This window comes from Xyrauchen texanus, chromosome 27 (assembly GCF_025860055.1).
Source record: "Xyrauchen texanus isolate HMW12.3.18 chromosome 27, RBS_HiC_50CHRs, whole genome shotgun sequence".
Lineage (NCBI taxonomy): Eukaryota > Metazoa > Chordata > Actinopteri > Cypriniformes > Catostomidae > Xyrauchen > Xyrauchen texanus.
In genome coordinates, this window is record NC_068302.1 from 1,798,812 (window position 1) to 1,821,272 (window position 22,461).

The following is a 22,461-nucleotide window of genomic DNA, read 5'->3' on the forward strand; positions in this document are numbered from 1 at the left end:
TTACATTCAAGTGTGTGCAATTCTATGGGGGCTATTCTGAAGTATCTTTGATTGTGTGAACTTGAATGTGACCGATCTCAGGTATATAGCAATTACCTCTGTTTGATGATCCAATACTGGCCGCTTGTGATCGTGAGACCCGCGGTGTAGAGAAAAACACGCGAGGACCTCAAAGCAACATAGTTTCTTAATCTAAATGGGTAAAATATAATTAAAGGAGTTAAAAGAATAATCAAACATTCGCTCAATTTTAATGATGCTCTGATATCATTAAAACCTTTTTCATTTATGGAGTCAGATGAAAGAACGAGGTAATACATAAGAGAAAATGTATTTCATTTAATCTTGTTGTGTTGCGTAACAAGAAAGACAGTAACGCGCAGAGATCATCACCCGTATTATTGGAGACCGCCATTGGACCGATAAACGGGCTTACAGAGCCAAAAAGATTAGAATTGTGTTGATGTCCCAATATTTATGGACCTGACTGTATATGTGTACAAATTTTGGTGACAGTAGCTCAAAAGGGATGCGCTACAGAACGCCCGAACATGGCGATGTTCTAGGAGGTGCTGCAGAGTGCCCCCAGCATTCCCCCTGCAACTTCACCAAGCCCTAATGGCCAACGACTCTGATGTGTGATGTACCCCAAAAGTACTGAAAACCTTGAAAAGTAGAATAATAATAATAACCCTTAGAAGAACAATAGGGCCTCCACACATTCAGTGCTGGTGCCCTAATAATAATAATAATAATAATCTTCAGAAGAACAATAGGGCTCCGCACTTTCAGTGCTTGTGCCCTAATAAAACAGAAAATAAAGAAATGTATAGATATATTCGATTATATATAAAATAAAAAATAAAAACATGTAATATACTACATTCATGATCAAAAGGTTGATCAAAATTATTCTAGGTGTGTCTATTGTGTAAACTGGGCAAATGATAAATAAAACGACTCGACAAATGTACATTGTTACTTGTCAAATCTAAGTATAATTTAAAAACAAATCTTTATGAATGTCTATTTTCGCCACACGGATAAACAAATTACAATATATTGTTTTGTTCTCTGATCTGGGCTGGGTTATGACGACACATTATCCGCAGCTGTCATTTTGAGAAAGGGCGGCGTGTGATTGGTGTATCAGAATCCTTGTTTAATAACGATTGGCTGTCTACACGCGGAGGCGGGACATACACAGAATGAACGAGAAGAGCGACTGCATTTGAAGACGCCGGCGGAAACATTAATGTATGGATGCAGCGATAAAACAAGTCTTGTGTAGACAATTCGAAGACGTGTTTCCGTCGAAAGGATTTGGAAGCTGTTTGCCGCTCAAACGCAAAATTTTTAAGTGAGTACACGGAATAATACGCACAGAAATCACACTGCACCTCAGCAGACACGATTATTCAAATGAAAGCGGCTGAAGGCAATGATGTTTCATTCGAGTGTGCTGTCTGTAATTTTAAAATAGTGTAGCAATTAGACGACAAAAAACAATGTTAATTTTGTGTAGGTTTCTCTGGAGATTAGCAGTAATTCTTCATTTCAAGATTTAAGCTGTAATGTCACATGAATAAATGTACTCTGTAGTGAAATGCCTTGAACATCCAGCTGTTAGGGTGTGCAGATACTGTACGTTTGATTTGTGCTGGCCTACGTGCCTGCAGCATCACTGGACCAGATCAGTTCAGATACATCATGGACACATTCATGAAACAGGAAGAGGAACTGATGGTTTGATGACAGTCAACGAAAGGTCATTACAGCTTGGGATTCAATACCATGATATCTTTAGACAGGCAACCTAAGGATGAATTATATAAAATATTTAAGTTTCTAAAGGAAATTACAATCTAGAGACTTATAGATTACATCATATCATGCCACATTATTTGGTCATATCATATATTATACCGTGTTATACCATACTAGCATACAGTAGGGTACAGAAGTCTAAGAAAGAGGAAAAGCTTCTGTTTTTCTAATTTAATACAACGTTTTTCTTTACAAATTAAATCAGCTTAATGAATAGTTTAACTAAAGATTTAATTTCTATGTTTTTGTAATGTCGCCTTTTGCTTTTACAACAGCATACACTTGAGTGGACATGAACAAAATCTGATGATCATGTTTTCCAGCAGGATTTGAGAATGATCCACAAAGCATCTTGTTTGCTTCAATGACAACTAAGACATCTGATATGGCGTTTAATATTGGACAAAACAGCGCAAGCGCAAAAACACAACCCGCAAGTGAATTTCAACAGTGTGAGCACCATGACACAGCTCGCACGTAAAATTTAAACCTGCAGAACTTGCAAATCACAAACTCGAGCACAAAAAATATGATTGCACACAAATTAACAAGTCCTACACACGCACGAGTTCTTTTCTGCACACAAGTGGGTTTTAACACTCAGGGGCGGGGCCCAATCCTTTCTGTTAACAAATGCTATTGGCTGCTGACCAAATACTGTATTGATTGGCTGCATCTCTTCGAATCTCTCGTGATTGGCTGTTGTTGGACGAGAACAGACAGAAAGCGGGAACTTTTTATTTTTGACAAGAAAAAAACTTACAAAACTCTCTTAGTGGAGAAATAAGAAATATACATCAATTGGAACAATACAATTATTGTCAGTGTAAATGAAAGAAAAGTGTCCCCTACACAATACTGAACAACAAAACGCAAACAACAAGGGGATATTGGTTTTAAAAAAAAAAAAAAGTCTCGAGATCAAAAGGCTTGAGAAAAAATGTAAATATTAAAGAACATTTTTAAATAAAAGCATCCTTTAGACGTAGCATACAAGTGGATATTTATCGAAACAATTTATCTATCACATAGAGTAAGTATGATTTCAACCATTTACACGTAAATGCCCCAAAAATGTATGACTAAGTAAAGAGGTTATGGTTTCTTTCTAAATTCCTCCTTAATTTCTTTTAGCTGTAAGATGTTTTGGGCGTTTATATATATATATATATATATGTGTGTGTGTGTGTGTGTGTGTGTGTGTGTGTGTGTGTGTGTGTGTGTGTGTGTTTTCTGTCTTTGATAATAACTGAAAATATAAATTGAAATGTAGAACGCAGCAAGGCATTAATGAACCTGTTGAGAGGTACCCTATCTATCCATATCTATCCATCTAACGTTAATGTTGAAGGGAAAGTTAGTGTTTCACAAAATGGTAAGTGTAGATAGATGCCAGATAGTTGCCAGCTTGTTTGTGTGGTACTGCAAGGGCCATCCACTACTCATCAGCCTCTACATTAATTCATTATATAGATGAAATGCAGGCTCAGAGAGGAAGCCAGTCAGTCTTGGGGCTGGGAAAGCAGAGCAGGTGCAGCAGAATATGACCAGGTTAGGAAATCAAGTGTACATAAAATATAATATTATTACAGGAATGTCTCTCTGAAATGTTTGATTCTGATTTGTCAGTTACAGCATTATATGACCGATAATGATCGTCGTCAGCAGCAAGGCTTTATAATGACCGCGCATCCGGCCCTTCTTTCATGTCTCTTATCACACTTCAGATGGATGCGCTCTTGTTTTATTCAAACACAGCTAGTTTCATCTTGCCTCTCATATATATATATATGTATATGTGTGTGTGTGTGTGTGTGTGCACAAAACATCTTACAGCTACAAGAAATTAAGGATGAATTTCGAAAGAAACCATAACTTCTTTACTGTCTGCAACATCCTTCCTACTTTCTGTCTGTTCTCGTCCAACAACAGCCAATCACGAGCGATTCGAATAGATGCAGCCAATCAATACAGGATTTGGTCAGCAGCCAATAGCATTTGTTAACAGAAAGGATTTGGCCCCGCCCCTGAGTGTTAAAACCGACTTGTGTGCAGAAAATAACTCGTGCGTGCGCGGAAAAGAACTCGTGCGTGTGTACAGTTCTGCGCGTGTGCAGAAAATAACTTGCGCGTGTGTGGGACTTGTTAATTTGTGTGCAATCATATTTTTTGTGCTCGAGTTTGTGATTTGCAAGTTCTGCAGGTTTAAATTTTACGTGCGAGCTGTGTCATGGTGCTCACACTGTTGAAATTCACTTGCGCGCGGTGTTTTTGCGCTTGCGCTGTTTTGTCCAATATTAAACGCCATAATCTGACCTGAGTTAAGCTCAATATCACAAATGTGATTAGACACAGAATGTTGCTTCTTTGTTGTACATCATAACTATTGTTTGTTTTACATTTTATTTAAATGTTATTTACAAAATGTATCACAATTACAATATAAAGTCCTACTTTGTTTATTTCCAATGATTTTCTGTGTTGTCTCACCCCACTGTTTTTCACATCATGTTGTATAATTTAGGGTTCCTACTGGAAATGACAGGGAAATATTATTTACATAATTTGGTATCAATTTGGCTTCATGCCAGACACACGTACAACCAATTTACAGGCCTTGAAAAGTCATGGAAATAAATATAACGGGGGGATTTTTCAATAGTAGGCTAAATATTATGTATATATTTTTCCAAGTGATGCTCACATCATCAAATCATATACACCATACCATATTATAGCATGCTTTGGCAAGGTAGTGTGGAGAATAAAATTGATTTTGGATCATCAAATTTGAAACCTTGATACAGAAAGCCATATAGACAGTTCTTCTCCCATGAGTAGTATGTGTAAAGTGGGCCTGTGTTCTGTTTGAAATGATTGTGTAATGCAGTTTACTGTTGTTTGGTCTGCTGTACAGGGTGTGATGTGCTGGTCTTGGCCCTTCGTGTCCATCCTGGTGCTTTGTTCTTTGTTGTCGGTGGGGACCGTGAGGACTGCCCCGTGTCAGACCTGTCGCAAACTGGCAGAGCGCTTCATCAAGGTGCGTGACTGCTGAGTGAAGCCACAGTGACGTCCAACCCTCATGACAAAGCAATGCAAACTTCCAACTAGGGCTGCAACTAACGATTATTTTTTGTAATCGACTAATCTAACAATTATTAGACTGATTATTCGACTATTTGGGCGACTATTGCAATGATTAATCATTAGCTATTAGCAGACCATTCAGCTTTTGCCCGACTTAAAAGGTTGTATTAAACATGCTTAATAACAATAAAGAGGACAAAATCCATCCATCCATCCATCCATCGTCAACCGCTTATCCTGTGTACAGGGTCGCGGGGGGCTGGAGCCTATCCCAGCTAACATTGGGCGAAAGGCGGGGGACACCCTGGACAGGTCGCCAGTCCATCGCAGGAGGACAAAATCATCTTTTAAAAATACCTCTAAATGACATTCATTGAATTAAAGGGGAAAAACTACTATTTTTATTGTTTAATTAAATTTCACTGCAAAAAAATGCTATTGTTATCAAGTGTTTTTGTCTTGTTTTCCATTTAACATGATCTAAAAATCCTTAAAACAAGAAACATTTACTTGAGAAGCAACATATAAGATATTTAGACTTGCTTTAAGAGAATATTTCTTAAATATAAGTGTATTTTGATGTGTATTTTTTCACATACTTCTGCCAGTGCAGTAAAGAAAAAATATACTAATATTTAACATAAATGCTTTAAAATCAAGTCTAAATGTCGTATATGTTGCTTCTCAGGTAAATTATCTTGTTTTAAGCAGTTTTCAATATTTAAAAATATTTAAATTCATTAAATATTATATTCAAAATTCTCCAATAACAATTTTTTCTTCTGGAGGATAGCTGCTAAAGTAAATATACATAAGGAGTTTTAGATATTTATAATGGAAAACAAACCAAAAATGACTAATCATAAAAATATTTTTTTGCATTGTATAATGGGTGAAGACTACACCCTCTCACCTTTTTGTTTACTTGATATCAATCCATATTTAACTCACAAAAAACAAACTCTTTCTTCTTTCTGGAGCTGCGTATCGCTGATTTTCTTCACCATAAGATACACACCATGATATTATTCACTATGTCGCAAGCAATTGCAATAAACAGAATCTAGCTGCAGCGAGCGTGCGCCAGTGATGAGCGTCTCCACGCGAGACAGTGCATCAGCCGGGAGAAGTTTGAAACTCTCTCACGCTGTTTTTCATGCGACTCATAACTCAGCGAGACCGCACAGACAAATGCCTGTTTCAGAGTTTGTGCTTATTTATACAGCCCGCTTTCTTATTATTTGAACTTTAATAAAGGAAGCATTAAATACAGTATATAATGGCACAGTTTTTCCTTTTAGACACTCTGACAGGCATGTTTTGCTCAAGTGGAACACAAGGTACGGCTCCGCTTTATTTCACAACGACACTGCATCTGTATTTACTTATTTAGCATTTTTGTTTTATAATACTCTGTGATCTTAATCACCTTAATCTGTTTGGAAAGTTTGGAGTGCATCTGAACTGTGAGCTGTTCTTTCTTCCTCTCCTCAATCAAGTGCGAGCTGAAGTGCTGCTCTTCCGCGTCGTCATTAGCGTTTCAAAAGATCTCATGTTGTGTTAAATGAACTCATTTACTATTCAATAACAAAACATTTTGTCGATAATGTCGACTAATCTTTTCAGCCCTGCAGCAACCACAGAACTTTTATTAACCTGTAGATATTTCAGAATTTTAGAATGTTGCTCCAGACCTGTATGACTTTTTCTTGATAAAAAGGATTTCTGAATACAGTATTGACTGTTCTCTTCTGTCTAATGCCAAGCTTCTAAATGACAAAAACAACAATATAATATTTGTCCAAATGACTTCATTCCAAGTCTTCTAAAGACATGATTGCTGTGTGTGGGCAATTTTTGTAGTCCATACTTTTTCAGCAGAGGGGAAGAGTTTGAGTGAAGACTTGTGTATATATGGTTCTGTTCCACACACAAAGCTGTTGTATGGCTTCAGAAGACTTGGAATGTTGTGCACAAGTCATTTAGAGTACTTTGTACGTTGCTTTTGTGTCATTTTGGAGCATGACCCAGTCCCCTTTCACTTGAATTATATGGAAAAGGATGTTATTCAAAAAGTCACATGGGTTTGGAATAACGTGAGGGTGACTAAATGACTCAAAATGACATTTTTGAGTTTGTTTCATGACCTGTATATACAGTAACGATTGTTGTTTCAGGGCTTGGAGCGAACAGCCAATAAGAATTTTGGGGGAGGGAATACAGCTTGGGAAAAGGAGAAATTGGCAAAATATATTCACAGGTAAACACATCTTTCTACCTCATTCACCTTGAACATCTGTCCAGCTCTCGTGTCTAAGCAGTTATTTTGGAATGGGGATCTGTGTGCTCCCACAAGCTGGTTCTCAATGTGTGAGTGTGTGTGTGCGCAGTGAGACACGTCTGTTAGAGATTGTAGAGGCAGTGTGTGATAAGTCGGACTTTGAATGCAACAGACTGCTGGAGCAGATAGAAGATCAGGTGGAGACATGGTGGTTTCACAGGTGAGAGCATGTGACTGTGCATTAGAACAACTGCACGTGTTTTTCCGTGTGTGTAGTGTCCATATTTAAATTAATGGGCCAAAGACCACAAACATCACTTGCTCGCTTTGACATACATTTGTAAGTAATTATATAAATAAATTGGAATTACACAAATGGAATTGCATACGCACACTAACACAAAACTACTCATATCAGTATATATCAGCCGATAATCTAAGACCCTATTTGATACTCGTTCACAGTGGCATGCATTTTCACATGCTAAGAACGACTCAAGCACATGCCACTGTGAACTCATTAAATGACTTCAAATGTTTGATTTGTGTAATGAAGCTTGTAAGCTGTTCTGCGTGTGATTTCCAGACAACAGGAAGCTCCAGATCTGTTTGAATGGCTGTGCATTGAGGAGCTCAGACTGTGCTGTCCACCTGGACGCTACGGGCCGGAATGTGCAGGTGAACAACACACACGGCAAAATGTCAGTAGTCAGTGCCAATAACGGTCAAATTTCACGATTGGTGATACCAGTTTTGATACCGCAGCAAAAATGGGTAATCTGCTGTTGAACACAGTCCTTTTAACCAATTTAAACGGGTCAATATTAATGTTAAAGGGTCATGAAATGAAGAATCATATTATCCTTGATATTTAGACACATAAGAGGTAACTGTACTATAAAAACCTACTGTAAATTTCAGATTTCAAAACATCCTCAGTCTAAACAGAGCATTTATAGTTGTCACCCTGCTAAAACGCCTCGTTTTGAAATCTGTCTGTGTGTGACGTCATGAAACATTGCTCATTTGTATTTAAACATCCCACAACATACTTCATCGCACCCTTGGCCGCGGTGCGGCCACTGGCTCTCTTCATGTCTTTGACCGTTGTAAAGGGATTAATGGAAAGGAGGCGGCGAGAACCGGATTGACAATATAAATGATCATTTAATAATGAACTTTGCTGCCCGTAACACTCTCTCTGTCGCACTGCCATCTCCGGTCGGACCCTATCCCTGTCGGAGGCTTGATTAGGGGCCGGGTGTGCAGAATCAGGACCCGGCTCGCCCTTCGTCCTGGCACAACTGTTTAGATGCGTTTCTGGCAATGTGCATTTCAGTGCAGGATGATACTGGAAACTGGATGTGTCTTCCGCGTATTTCAGAGTGGATTGCTTGTGTTTTCGGCTCATATCAATGTGTGAATGTGTAAAACGGTCATAAACCATTCAAGCTTTGCAAAGAAACAATTATTTAAGGATGTGGAAGTTAAAAACACTTTTTCGGATTATTCCGACACCATAATTATCATAGTATAATTTAACTAGCGGTGATGATGCTTCTTACGTCCGTTTCGGAGCACCAGAGGGCAAATATTTCAATCGACAGCTCAGGCATTTAAGTGGCACCGAAATCTGCGTTCTGATTCGGTCTGGTACATACCGGTCATATAGGTACTGGTGCCAATTTAGGTACCCAACCCTAGTGCTGACACCCTGTTTACACCGGGCGCATCCATTGACACGATGCAACAGCGTGAAGCTGCATACATTAGGTGCGTCGATACGAACTTTCTATACCATTTATTTGTGTTGTTGGCAGTAGTTGAATGCAACATGCAGCAACGGACACTTCCATGGTAGTCAGCGTCACTGATTATAATGGATTCTATTTCTATTGACGCAATGTGACTCCTGCATCCGGTGTTGACAGGGTATAAGTGTTAACAGTTTGCTTGAGATGAACAGTATTCTATTTTATTCATCTATTACCCTCTTTTCAGTGTTATTTTAGGTAAGTAATGCAAATCACAAAAGAATTACGTATTTGGGAGAAGATATCTCAACTCCTTTATTGCAGGATTACCCTCTTTTTCCTGTTATCAAGCATTTTTTAGAGTGGTGCATTCAGCTGCAGTAAATGGCCTACTTTTAAAAGTGTGAATATTTTACAATAATCAAACAAAAAACATATTTGCCTAGATATGATCATTATAATAATAGTATATCACAGTTTTTATTTTTTAAAGAACCACACTTTTACGAGAATTTTGAATCTATTTCGTATTTTACTTTGTGTTAATTACATGTGTCCATGATTTATTAAATAGCATATAGCATAGTCTGCTCACCTCATTAATATAAAAAGTAACTAAAATATATTGCTATATGGCTAAATCCTACTTTCCGGCCCCCCCGTTTCCAAAGTTGAGTTCCCCTGGGCTACATGATGAGGGAAACCATTCAAAACTCTTTGAAACCAGCAGACTTTGACTTCTGAGATATCGGTTTGATATCCATTAATGCTGCATCGTTAATTGAATTAATTTAGAAATTGTAATATGGCCTTGTGGGATTAATGAACCTTAAAATGCAGCATTTCAAAACATAGTCTGCATTCAGTGCTTCTGTCAGTGCTGTGTGAGCAAGCGGCGCTTATACAAACTTTTAAAGGTGGGTTTGTTCCTTTTGGTTTAAACTTTTAATTTTTCCATGATGTGGTTGACATTTCCATGTAGTAACAGAGCATGCATTCAACTAAGCGTGTGAACACAGAATTGAGTCTGCACTCTGTACTACTGGTACTGCAGAAATACTGGTATTGTTACATATTACTTATTTTTGAATCAATTTGGTACCAAAACACCAGTTCTTTTGACATAACTGCATTAAATAATACAATACCAGACATACTGTACAACAACCTTGACTGATATATTAAAGTATATATAATAATTCACCTAAAATGTCAATTCGGATATCTTTTTTTTTGTTTTTATTTATTTATTATTATTATTATTTATTTTTTTGCTGTTACTCTTTTAATGGAACACAAAAGGTTAATCTTTCTTCATGCAGCTTTTTTCATCAAGCATCAAAAAGATTAATTAGACAAAATTAGCGTTTTAAAAACACCAATGATTTGATCGCGTGAGAAGAGTGCAGAATGATATGAGAGACGTTTAACAGCTATGTAGGAAATCAGTTGCCTAGTATAACTTTAATTGACCAATCACATTCAAGTATTCCAGAGAGCTATTATGTAATAATAGTAATTAGTTTAATAGTATTATACACCATGCTTGTACAGAGTGTCTGTCAGGTCCTGGAGGAGTGTGTGGTGGTCTGGGTCGCTGTGAGGGTGAGGGCACACGTCTGGGAGATGGAGAGTGTGTTTGTGACCCGGGATACTCAGGCCCCCTGTGTCAAGGTTGTGCCGATGGGTACTACAGAGAAAAGAGCTCCAATCACACGCAGCCTTCCTGCTCAGGTGACCAATCCACAGCCACGTCTATCAGTGCTCATTTAATCTCTGTAAACAATTATTCATATTATGGGATCAAAACAGTTTAAGCTCTATAGACCGCATCGGTAGCTATGGAGGCCCAAACCTGCATAAATAATAAATGAATAAATGTAATAATAAAAAAATAAAGGAATAAATGTCTTGATAAAACAAATATAATTAGTTTTTAATTCAATTTATTCCTGAATTTATTATTGTATGACTTTATTCCTTTATTATTTTCTATATTTATTTTTATTCATTTATTTTGCATATTTTTTTATTTATGTTAATTTATTTTTTATATTTATTTATTCCCACATATATTTATATATTCCCATATATATTTATTTATACATGTATTTATTTTTACTTTTCTGTGTGCAACATGGAAATGAGGGAGGCGGTCCTTGCGGAGCTCCAGTGCATCATTGGATGAGAGCTCAATAGTACTTATCGGAAGTAGATGGACGTCCCACCTTAGCATCCTTTGACTCGCACAGATTTTGAATATGCAGGGAAACGTTTTGCAGAGAGTTTAACAATCCAGGATGTGCTTCCACATTCATACCGGCATACAGCTCTCCTAAAACATCAATAAGCACCACTAATCTAAATGAAATATAGTTATTTGATGCATGATTATCGACTTCATTCGCATGTCGTGCAATTCTCTAGATATATGTGAAGAGTCAGCAATAGATTTTTTTATTGCAGTTGTATACATACATATACGATCAGGGAAATTAAGCATGGTTGTATCTTTTACAATGAACAATCATATCAACAGAAAACAATATTATGGATTTGCAGACATCAACATATGAAGTTATATACACAGAAAAAAAAGAAAAGAATAAGGTTAAATCATCATTTATGAAACTTGCTCATTTTGTGGTTTTGTTGAAGAAACAGCTCCCCATTTATTTTGTGATTTTAGTATAACCAATAAATCTTGGATTGACTTAAGCTCTTATGTTTTTAGCCCCACAAATAGCTTTAGTTTACACGCGATATGGCTATGACCTGATGACACATCAAAACAAGTCAAAGAGTAATCGAGCACACACTTAATCTACAATAAGCCAATGGTAAGCAGGACCCGCCCACATAATTATCATACAAGAGACTAAGGGAATATTTAAATATAGAAATAAAGAAATGTGGGAATAAATATATATAAAAATAAATAAATGCATACATAATAAAAAAAAACTAAAACAAATGAAAGAATAAATGTTTTAAAGAATAAAAATAAAAAGAGAAAATAAAGGATAAAAATCATACAAAAATAAATTCAGGAATAACTTTCATTAAAAACTAATTATATTTGTTTTATCAAGACATTTATTCCTTTATTATTTTTGCACGTTTTGTCCTCCATAGGTAGCATGCTGTTGATTACTACAGAATTAATTTGGTAAATGTCTTTAATTGTAAATATAACACTCTCTCTCTCTCTCTCTCTCTCTCTCTCTCTCTCTCTCTCGATGTAGCATGTTGTCACTCTTGTAAAAAGTGCACAGGTTCACAAGATGACAAATGTCTGGAATGTAAACCTGGATGGATCCTTCACAGCAACAAGTGTGTAGGTGAGTTACGCCATTGAAGTTTCAAAATATTAGCAGCTGACTCATCAAATTCTTTTATTTTCCTGTACTTCTCTTACCTGCTATGGTATATGATGTATGATGTCAAATGTGTTTCTCTTAATTGCAGATGTGGATGAGTGCGGCACTGAGTTAGCTCGCTGTGCATCAAACACATACTGCTTCAACACAGACGGCTCTTATGAATGCAGAGGCGAGTCTCACACTAAAACACATTAATGCATTGTGGGATTGTGTGTGTGTATGCACTAATAGATGGTTGTGTGCGCAGGTTGCGATCAAGCGTGTGTGGGCTGTATGGGCAGTGGACCTGCTCGCTGTAAGAAATGCTCTCGAGGGTTCAGACTCACTGGTGCAAAGTGTTTAGGTAAAAGTGTGTTTCTGAACACTAAAAGGATGTTAATTTTCATGCACTGCATGAGTTTTGTCTGCATAACTTTGATGTTTGGTAGGGCTTGACGATAGATATATATATATATATATATATATCTCCATCCATCCATCCATCCATCCATCCATCTTCAACCGCTTATCCGAAGTCGGGTCGCGGGGGCAGTTGCTCCAGCAGGGGGCCCCAAATTTCCCTATCCCGAGCCACATTAACCAGCTCTGACTGAGGGACCCCGAGGCGTTCCCAGGCCAGCGTGGAGATGTAATCTCTCCACCTAGTCCTGGGTCGGCCCCGAGGCCTCCTCCCAGCTGGACGTGCCTGAAACACCTCCCTAGGGAGGCGGCCAGGGGGCATCCTTACCAGATGCCCAAACCACCTCAACTGACTCCTTTCGACGTAAAGGAGCAGCGGCTCTACTCCGAGCTCCTCACGGATGACTGAGTTCCTCACCCTATCTCTAAGGGAGAAGCCCGCCACCCTTCTGAGGAAGCCCATTTCGGCCGCTTGTACTCGCGACCTAGTTCTTTCGGTCATGACCCAACCTTCATGACCATAGGTGAGGGTAGGAACAAAAATTGACCGGTAGATCGAGAGCTTTGCCTTTCGGCTCAGCTCTCTTTTCGTGACAACGGTGCGATAGAGCGAGTGCAATACCGCCCCCGCTGCCCCGATTCTCTGGCCAACCTCCCGCTCCATTGTCCCCTTACTCGTGAACAAGACCCCGAGGTACTTGAAATCCTTCACTTGGGGCAAAACCTCATTCCCTACCTGGAGTACGCACTCCATCGATTTCCTGCTGCTATATATATATATATATAAAAAATAAAAAAATGCATTTGCTCTGTAATGGGTGAATTTGTTTTTGTTAACCCTTTAAGTTCTGATTAGCCTGGATAGAAAAAAAAGAAGCTCTTCTTTAAAATGCATTATGACCAAAATTGAACAAGTGCTTTGAAATTTGCAGACAAATCAAAAGTGTGCCGTTTGGATACTTTTTGTTTAAAATTTACACTGTACATATTATTGTAATCGGTAAAAACATAAAACTGATCAAATAGCCATTTGTCATATGTTGGCACAGCCTCCTTGATGACTCAAATGACAAAATGGAACTGAATAAGATCTTGTTACTCATGCCTGCATGCTTTGAAGAGAGAGCGTACCTTTAGTCATTGTTGTGTTTGCATGTATAATTTGTTCTTATGTATAATTATTATGTTTTATTTGTTTGGAGAGGCTTTTGGACACTTGGATAAATACAAATTGCAATGCTATAACTTTTAATTGCTACAGGTGATGAGACTGGGAACAAAACAAAACCACCTTATTCACACCCAGATATATATATAATGTCAAATCATAAAAATAAGAGAAAGTTAATTTTTGGTGTGTGTGATTTTCAGCAGTTTCTTAGGTTGAGAGTCTCATAACTGATCAATCTTTGGTAACATTTTAAAGAAACCTTTTCAGATTTTTTTAATGCTAAAACACTTAACCCTCCTTGATTTTTTGTTTTTTTTTTGTTTGAGTTATAAGCCTTTAATTTGGGAATGCCACTGAAACAGGTGATTCTTAAAAACACCTTCAGAGCTTAAAGGGTTAACTGTCATTTCAACAAAACAGCCACTATTACCAATTATATTCAAAATGTTTAATGCAAGAAGTAAAATACAGTAAAAAAGTTTAAAATCTTCACAGGAAATGTTTCACTTTTTTAATGAACAAAAGGAAGAATGATATTTAATCACCATTATAACAACAATAAAACCAATATAACAAGACATAGTAATAAATGGCAATGTTCATCTGCTTCAATTTTTACTAAAGCATTTTAACATGAAAAATGCCACACAAGGGCTTTTGTGAATATTTTTGAGCGATGACGCAAACAATTCACTGAATCAAATTATAAAAAAATAGTCAAATGAAGCTTAATGGCTAAATGGAAAGCCAATTAAAATCACCGCAACATTCACAATCGTGAAACATTTTATATTGCCATCACAATCCCTGCAACTATATTACAATCTTGTTGTGTTCATCAGACATTAACGAGTGTTCTGATCGAGCGATCGCCTGTCCAGGACTCAATGAAGCGTGTATAAATGAAGAGGGATCGTTCCGCTGTGAGTGTGCCGAGGGATTCATTAGACGAGACAGCATCTGTGTGGAGAATCTACCGCCCGGTGAGTACAACACACGCCGGATACCAATTCACACATTTCATCAACACTCTAACAGTAATGAAGAAATATTTGATGAGTGTGCAGTAATGCTGCAAAGTCACTGTTGCAAAAAACTAATTGTAAATTAGGGACAAAATCTTATATAATGATATCACTCATTTGATTTCACGTTAACGATATATGTCACGATATAGAAGAAAAAAAAATCCAGTGATTTATAAATGAAAACTACTTCCTCTTATATAATTTTCTCTTTATTTGGAACTTTACAAACAGTCAGAGAAAACAATTGGTGGTATTCAAAAAGTGGGAATGAAGCTTACCACAATACTAAATTTGACATTTTGGTCTGACGTTGTTGACCAGTGTTAGTATTATAAAACACTTCATTAGGCTCTTAATGGTTTAAGTCATCTCTGTAGACAAAATTTGAATATCTGAAAGCAAAGCCAGTTTGTTTTGTAATATCTAACATAATTCGAACTGAATTTTATTTAGGATGGTGATGTGTAGTTTTAACATGACCGATGACATAATTGTTGGCGCATGACACATTGTTTTAGCTCTTTTCCTCATGTTGGTTAGAATGTTGGGCTGTCTCATGGTTTGAGATGTTTGACTTCCTCCATTATGCTTTAAAGTAAAAAAACTAGAATTCAAATGGGCCATGTAAGTTTTGAAATTTGTGGCGTGAACCGGGGGGAGTAGTGCAAGTGTCTGTGGAGCACATGCAAGCATGCTGGACTCGCGTGCACATTCATGCTTCAGAGATAGCGTGTGAGAATCACATGATACACCGCTGCATGTGCCTGATGAGACGCGTGTTCAAAACGCGAGATTAATGTCCTTGAATTTGCTTCGGCAACTGCGGAAAAATGGTCAGTACCTGAAAAACCCTGTTTCTTCAATTCTCTGTCTCACATAAAGCCGCAACGCCTTACTCCTCCATTTCTCCGACAGAATGTGTACCGCATATATGTGAATAGAATGAAGTGCACATTTCTTGCACATCGTAGTGTTTTTGCGTAACCCGGATACAGACGAGAATCCAAAATGTACACTGGTTGGCACATTTTTACCGGTTATCATGTCTACCGGTTCGCCCACCGCTATTGTACATAGAACATTTAGAAACTACTGGAATACCTAAAGGGTGTGAGAGTTTTCAAGATTAGTTGATTACAGCAGCCGTAATTGTAAACTTGATTATTTATACGATTAATTGTGCAGCCTTAGGATAACCTTTTGTCTCTCTCTTGTTTTGTCACAGCTGGCCCAGAGAAGGGTTTGTTTGATGACATGACTGATGATGAGGTGCTGGTTCTGCAGCAGATGTTCTTCGGTGTCGTCATCTGTGCAATTGCTACACTAGCTGCCAAAGGAGACATGGTCTTTACTGCTATCTTCATTGGCGGATTGGCCGCAATGGCCGGATACTGGCTCTCGGAGAAGGGCGACCGCATCCTGGACGGCATACTTAAAGGGCGCTAACCAATCAGACACTCAGGAGCTCTCAGGTTATGCCACTGAAATGCGACGCTATCAAGGAACTCAGACATGAAGAAGGGAAGGGACACTGGTTTTAATAGTCGCAGCTATTGCTATGCATGTCAAGCAGGGAAGTTTAGGACTATAAAGCTCTGGTTAATAGTCAATAATGGATCATGATGTCGCTGGTTTGTACTGGGATCATTTATAACACTGTGTTTCAACAGTTGAATTGCTGCTGTACTTATGCGAGACTACTAGGGGACCTGACGAGGTTAGTCAATGGCTACATACTTGGGCTAACCCGGAGAGACGTATGCAACTGATTCAGGTAGAAGTACTGTATATACTGGCATAGATTCTTCTCGCTACCATAGAAAGTACTGGTAATGTCATTTACATTCGTGGTTCTCCACCGGCCAGATTTAACGTTGCACATCGATTATCAGAATAGTTTTTCGCAGAAAAGTAATTAACATGACATTTTCTTTCATTGTGTGTAGTTTGAGGTGTTTTACGAAAGCGAGCATGTTGCGTAACCGGTCCATGTTGGCATCTGCACAACTTGGCTAGCTGGGCCATTTCATGTCAGCTCATCCAGAGGTCACCGGCTCAGAATTTTCTTTTTGATAATGTTTTTTTTACTAGTGAAGGAAACAAATGATTATGAAAGCCAAAATATGAAATGACATGGATCAATATATTATTTTGTAGAGGCGGGTCAAAATGAGAATTTTTGTCTGTGATTTTTGGAAAAAAAATAGCCTTGATTTTATTTTTACGCACAGTTAGGTAGATCTATTACTATAATCAGTTGACTTCAGCACCTCTTGTTGCATTATATGCCAATGTTGTGTTTATAACTGCAGAAGTATTAAAGATATCTTAATATATTTTTAGATTGTGGTTGTGAACAGATTATTCTTTCTTAATTTTTAAGGCCCAATATGGTAAAATCCCAGAGATATAGGGCTCTCAATGTGGCTCCATGCATTAATCATTAAATATGACATGTTTTCAATGGTCGATAAAGCTAGTTATTCTTGTCCAACAAAACTATTTTGGCTTTCATTATCATAAATGTTTCTCTTTCCTCAGAAAAAAGTATTAACAAAATCAAACAGTTCTCAATAATTTCTAAATTGCACCAACATTCTGTAGAGTATAATTGGACATCAACAACAAAAGATATGGAAAAGAAGTGTTTCCTGCTCTCTTTTTATTTTGCTACCTTATCTTTGCACAATTATGTGATTGGTTTCATTTAATTATTAACATTTATCATTATTTTCCCTATACTGTGTGTGACCTTTTTGGAACAGAACAAAGCTGCAAGTTTTTGTTCACAATGCACCAGTTCAGAACCACTGATTTATATTTCTTTTATTTAATTAACGCATACATAGCGCATACATTCCCACTGCGTAAATGTTTGTAGAGACGTGTGCTTGACGTTGATGATGTCGAAGGCCATGGAAGCTATATTAGACATTTGAAACACTCCAAAAGGGAGGCAGATTGTTAGTGAGAAATGTCCAGATCTCTTTGTCCAAATAGAAGCACTCTCAAATGCATGAACTATGACCCTATAAGACCATGTCTAGTGTGTTTGACATGTAGTTTGAAATGACACTGCGTGTAAGCACAGTTTATGAGTGTTTATGTGTGTGCATGCATGGCAATTTGCGTAATTGTTTTGACCAATGGACTTACATGACTTTTCAATGCATTCCTGTCATTTGTGATTCCTTTTTTTTAAATAATTTTCATTCACTGACTCAATTTAGACTGATTCATTGAAAAGAACCAACTCAATTTGCTCACAAATCAGACATCACTATAGCTTGAGAGCAAGTTTTACTCCACTCAAGATTAACATCTTCCCAATGAAATATTGTAATGTTGAGCATAACTATAAAATGTGTACATGTACTATAGAAATTTCCAGGCCTGCAAACCCCAATTTAGATTTCTTCGAGACTGTGGGAACATTGTTTTAAATATGATTATACAATTGGAAGATTATAGTAATGAATATGCTTTTATTTATCACTCTTTGACACTGTTGTTTAGCTAAGTGTAGTTTTTAAGTTCTGTGTCTATTACACCAATGCAGCACACATGGCCTTGATTATTTGGTTTCAAATGTTTCATCATAGACTGGCCAAATGCATTGATATTTTTCTCTTAACACTGGAGTAATGCAGCTGCATGCTTTTATCTTAGTCTTAGTACTCCAATCTCTCATCGCAGCATTTATTTATTGTGTGTTTTGTTTGTCATATTTATTTTCCTCTGTTTGTGTGTGAATATGCCACATAACATTAGGGACGAACTTTATACTATTTATATAACATTTGAAACAATGGGCATGAGGTCTGCCAGCCTTAATGTGAACTATGTTTTAAGTTGTTTTAGAACCTCTTGTTGGATAATGATTTCATTAAAAAAACATTTAAGTGACTGTTTTATGTATTCATTTTAGCTGGTGGAAGATACAGGTCCCTGCAGAAAAAATAATTCACTCCTGACAAGAAATTATCAAAATAATTATTTGACAAATCACTTCAAAATTACAAGCCTTTAAAGTCTTTGGGTGTGGCCTGTTTTCACTTATCAACCAATATCTTTTAAATGAAATGTCCAAACTTGACGAAACTTGGTAAACTTTGACAAGAAGGCACTTTGAGATTGTTCACCAAATTTTGTCCTATTCTGCCAATAGCTAGCACTACAACTAAAAGTCAGTTACAACTCCAAAACTGTTCAATCTTTCGTCAAAATGTAATAATTGCTCCACATCTGACACAACATTTCAGTTTAAGTAACCAAGCCCTCTTTATTTTTAACCCCTCCCCTTCAGCCATCTGTCATAGAGATCACTTTATACTTTCCAATCAATTCCTGATGGATAACATCAAGCCACGCCCAATGTTTTTTGGAATATCCCCTTTCCCTCAAAAGAAGTACAAAGTTACAGTTTGTACAAAAGATAAAAAAGGTCATTTATTGAGACAACTTTGGTAAAATATATTTCTCCTGAATTGATTTAAAACAAACATGATGGAACATCAATATAGAAAAAAGCACTTAAGAGCATTTTCCAATCAAAGTCATTGTCATAGTGGCTGAACCTTTGAATTCTGTGCAGCTGTTCTCATATCAGTCCTGTGGTACTGCACACTGATTCAAATATGTTACTGTAGCCATGATGTGTTTATTAAAGTTTCAGATTCCTAATCGCTCATGGTTTTCCCACAGCCATGTGTGATAGTCGTTGAGTTTATGGTCACCTGGAGTGACCTAACACACACACACACATACATACATAATGAATCCCAATACACTTGAGTAACTCAACACTTCTATATGCAGGGTTGGGAGGGTTACTTTTGAAATATATTCCACTACAGATTACATGCTGTAAAATGTATTTTTTTTACGTATTCCGTTAGATTACTCAAGGTCAGTAATGTATTCTAAATACTTTGGATTACTTCTTCAGCACCTATAGATTTTCACTTGTTTTGACTGTAAAAACTCTGTCAGTACAGTAACACATAATACACATGTTAAAAATACATTCTCTGAAAAACCTAAATATCTTATGCAGTGTTGTTTCTAAAACAAGATTAATCAAACTGATCTTGTTTTAAGAATTTTTAGATATTTTACAGGAAAACAATACAAATATTATTATCAAGAATATGATTTTTGCCCTAATATCAAAGGTCTTACTATAGAAAAAATGAATTATGATCCAACGTTGAATTTTCTTGATAAATAAATATGATGGTGCCTGGTAACATGTGCATGTAAAATGGCTAGAAATAGCATTTTAGCTTAGTGTAAAGCTGACAATTTACACAAGGTTTATTTCTATTTCTTCTGCTCAAACTTACTTCAAACTTACTTCTCTCTCTCTGCTCGTATGAATGTAACACATCATAAGAAAGTGTTTCACTGCTGTTCAAATGCACTTTATCACATAATTTCTATGTATAAATGTTTTCTATCTGAAAGGACTAAATATTAAATGAAAGAAATGACAATAAAATGCAAAGTAATCTCTTCAGTAATCAAAATACTTTTTGAATGTAACTATTCTAATTACCAATGATTTAAATTGTAACTGTAGTGGAATACAGTTACTTATTTTGTATTTTAAATTCATAATCCTGTTACATGTATTCCTGTCTATATGCTGAATAATATACCGAATATTTACCTCTCTCCACTCTTCCACACAGAAGATCCGGTACGAGTCATTGCCATATTTGCCGATGCCGTGTAGCTCAATGGGATACCGCCACGATTTATTAAGATACTCATCTGAAATACAAGATTCATTTGATTATGAGAGAGACGTCCACTAATTCTGCACAACATCATTCACAGCCAAATGTTTCATAAACACAAGTGATAGCATGACATGCATTTGAGTGTCACCAATTCCTGAGTCACACACAAGCACTAAAATGCTACAAGCTTTACTGACTTTATCAGCGAATGGCTGACACGCAAAGAATTTATAAGTCATTATTTACCTTCATGTCGTTCCAAATAAGTATCCGGTTATTTTTCCTGTGGAACAAAAATTTAGAATTTTGAAGAAACTTTTCACGGCTTTCTTTTAACATTAATTAAATTAATCTGCAATGAATTTCAATATCGATTAGTCGAAACTGCAGCATGCCCAGAGAAACTCCGTCAGTGACATCACTTTACAGTAGATAAAACTCATTTGATAATGGCAGAAATAAGTTGTAGCCAAAACAAGACTCATACCTTACATGTCACTGTTATATCCTATATTTTCTAATGTTTATCCTCCTGAGACCCGAGTATGACTGCTGTGTGCATTTTCCATTTCCCTTTTTGATTTGTAACTAGTAGAAAAATAAATGAAATTATATTTTCAGACAAAAAAGTTTTCCTAAAAATGTATGTCCTCATATGTGGACAGCGGGACCAAGTTGTGAAATTTGTAATAATATCAAGCTATAGAAAGTCAGATTATATTCATCATTGTTTATGATGTTTCCAGGAGTGTTGATTCTTCACGTTTATGAGACGTTACACCAGAAATGATCATAATTAATTCAGATTCAAAGTAATGTCCAGCATCATCCAATCACTGCCAACCATGTTCAAATAAAATGATACCTGATAAAATGTGAATCTATGTACTGATGATCATTGTCCCATGTGTGTCAAACATGTTGAGTGATCCAAACATCATCTGCAGCCTGAAACTGAACTTTTGATCAGATTTTAGGAGTGAACGTACTTAACTGCATAGAGAGCTATAGGATGCTCCCTTGCTCCCTATTTAGTGCATGACTTAACCTCCAGTGTGCTGTCTGTCTGCACTGGTCTCAGAACAGTTTGCAATGCACCTTATTTTCATCATAACTGCATATAATGCTTTTGGATGAATCAATGTATTCTCAACGTGATAATGCACAGTGTACATAGGATTTGTAAGGAAAACATGCCCTAAAGTACACATTAGTGTACATTGTGTTTAGCAGCGTGGCGTTCCGCGGTATATCACTCAAATGCTTTAAATGGCATATTGGATGAAACTAGAGACTCAGGCTTTTGACTAAAACAATGTTTCAATGTAAAAACATAATTAGTTTTCCTTAGAGATGTAGTTTTGTTGCCATTTCTCCCAAAGACAAACTCCGCTGTGATCGGCACCATGTTGTTTTGTCACATGACTGACTGCACAGAGTCTCCTGACCATTTTAGCGAAGCTAAAATACAATATCCACACATGTGTAAGCAGGGTTTGCACAAGGTTAAATGTTATTAATTCAAATTCAGGCGTTTATTTCCATTTTGCAAACCTGTTTGTCTACCACAAGTGCGCGAGCGTGCCAATACATCCGCATCGATCAAACCGATCACAACACAGAGGGAACGTAATCATTTCAATTAAACTGTGCTATTTGATAAGCATTGGTTTTGGACATCAAATTTAGGTTTAAATGTAACTGTAACTGAAATCCTGCATTTAGTGCAGAAATGATATTTTAGAACAACAGTAAAAGTACAGTATTTTTAGAATAAATACTTCACA

General features: G+C 36.9%; 2 protein-coding genes across 9 annotated transcripts in view; one reads left to right on the forward strand and one right to left on the reverse strand.

The window, feature by feature from the left end:
* The window catches only part of LOC127620641 (methyl-CpG-binding domain protein 4-like), a 49,484-nt gene that overhangs the window by 14,113 nt on the left and 12,910 nt on the right, over positions 1–22,461 (reverse strand). For 3 of the 8 annotated variants that reach the window (XR_007967773.1, XR_007967771.1, XR_007967772.1), the window contains one exon: positions 20,602–20,705. Coding sequence is in view for 3 of the 8 variants with exons in the window: in XM_052093845.1 (XP_051949805.1) it covers positions 20,446–20,705 (260 nt within the window). In the remaining 5 variants the exon portion in view is untranslated. The other 5 variants (XR_007967775.1, XR_007967774.1, XM_052093846.1 and 2 more) reach the window with 5 other exon arrangements.
* LOC127620642 (protein disulfide isomerase Creld1-like) lies at positions 1,220–18,831 on the forward strand. Its single transcript, XM_052093848.1, has 11 exons — positions 1,220–1,360; positions 4,745–4,867; positions 7,092–7,174; positions 7,305–7,415; positions 7,782–7,873; positions 10,504–10,683; positions 12,195–12,290; positions 12,418–12,501; positions 12,580–12,675; positions 14,745–14,885; positions 16,156–18,831. Exons 2-11 carry the CDS (start codon positions 4,751–4,753, stop codon positions 16,374–16,376), a joined length of 1,221 nt encoding a protein of 406 aa, XP_051949808.1. The 5' UTR covers positions 1,220–1,360; positions 4,745–4,750; the 3' UTR covers positions 16,377–18,831.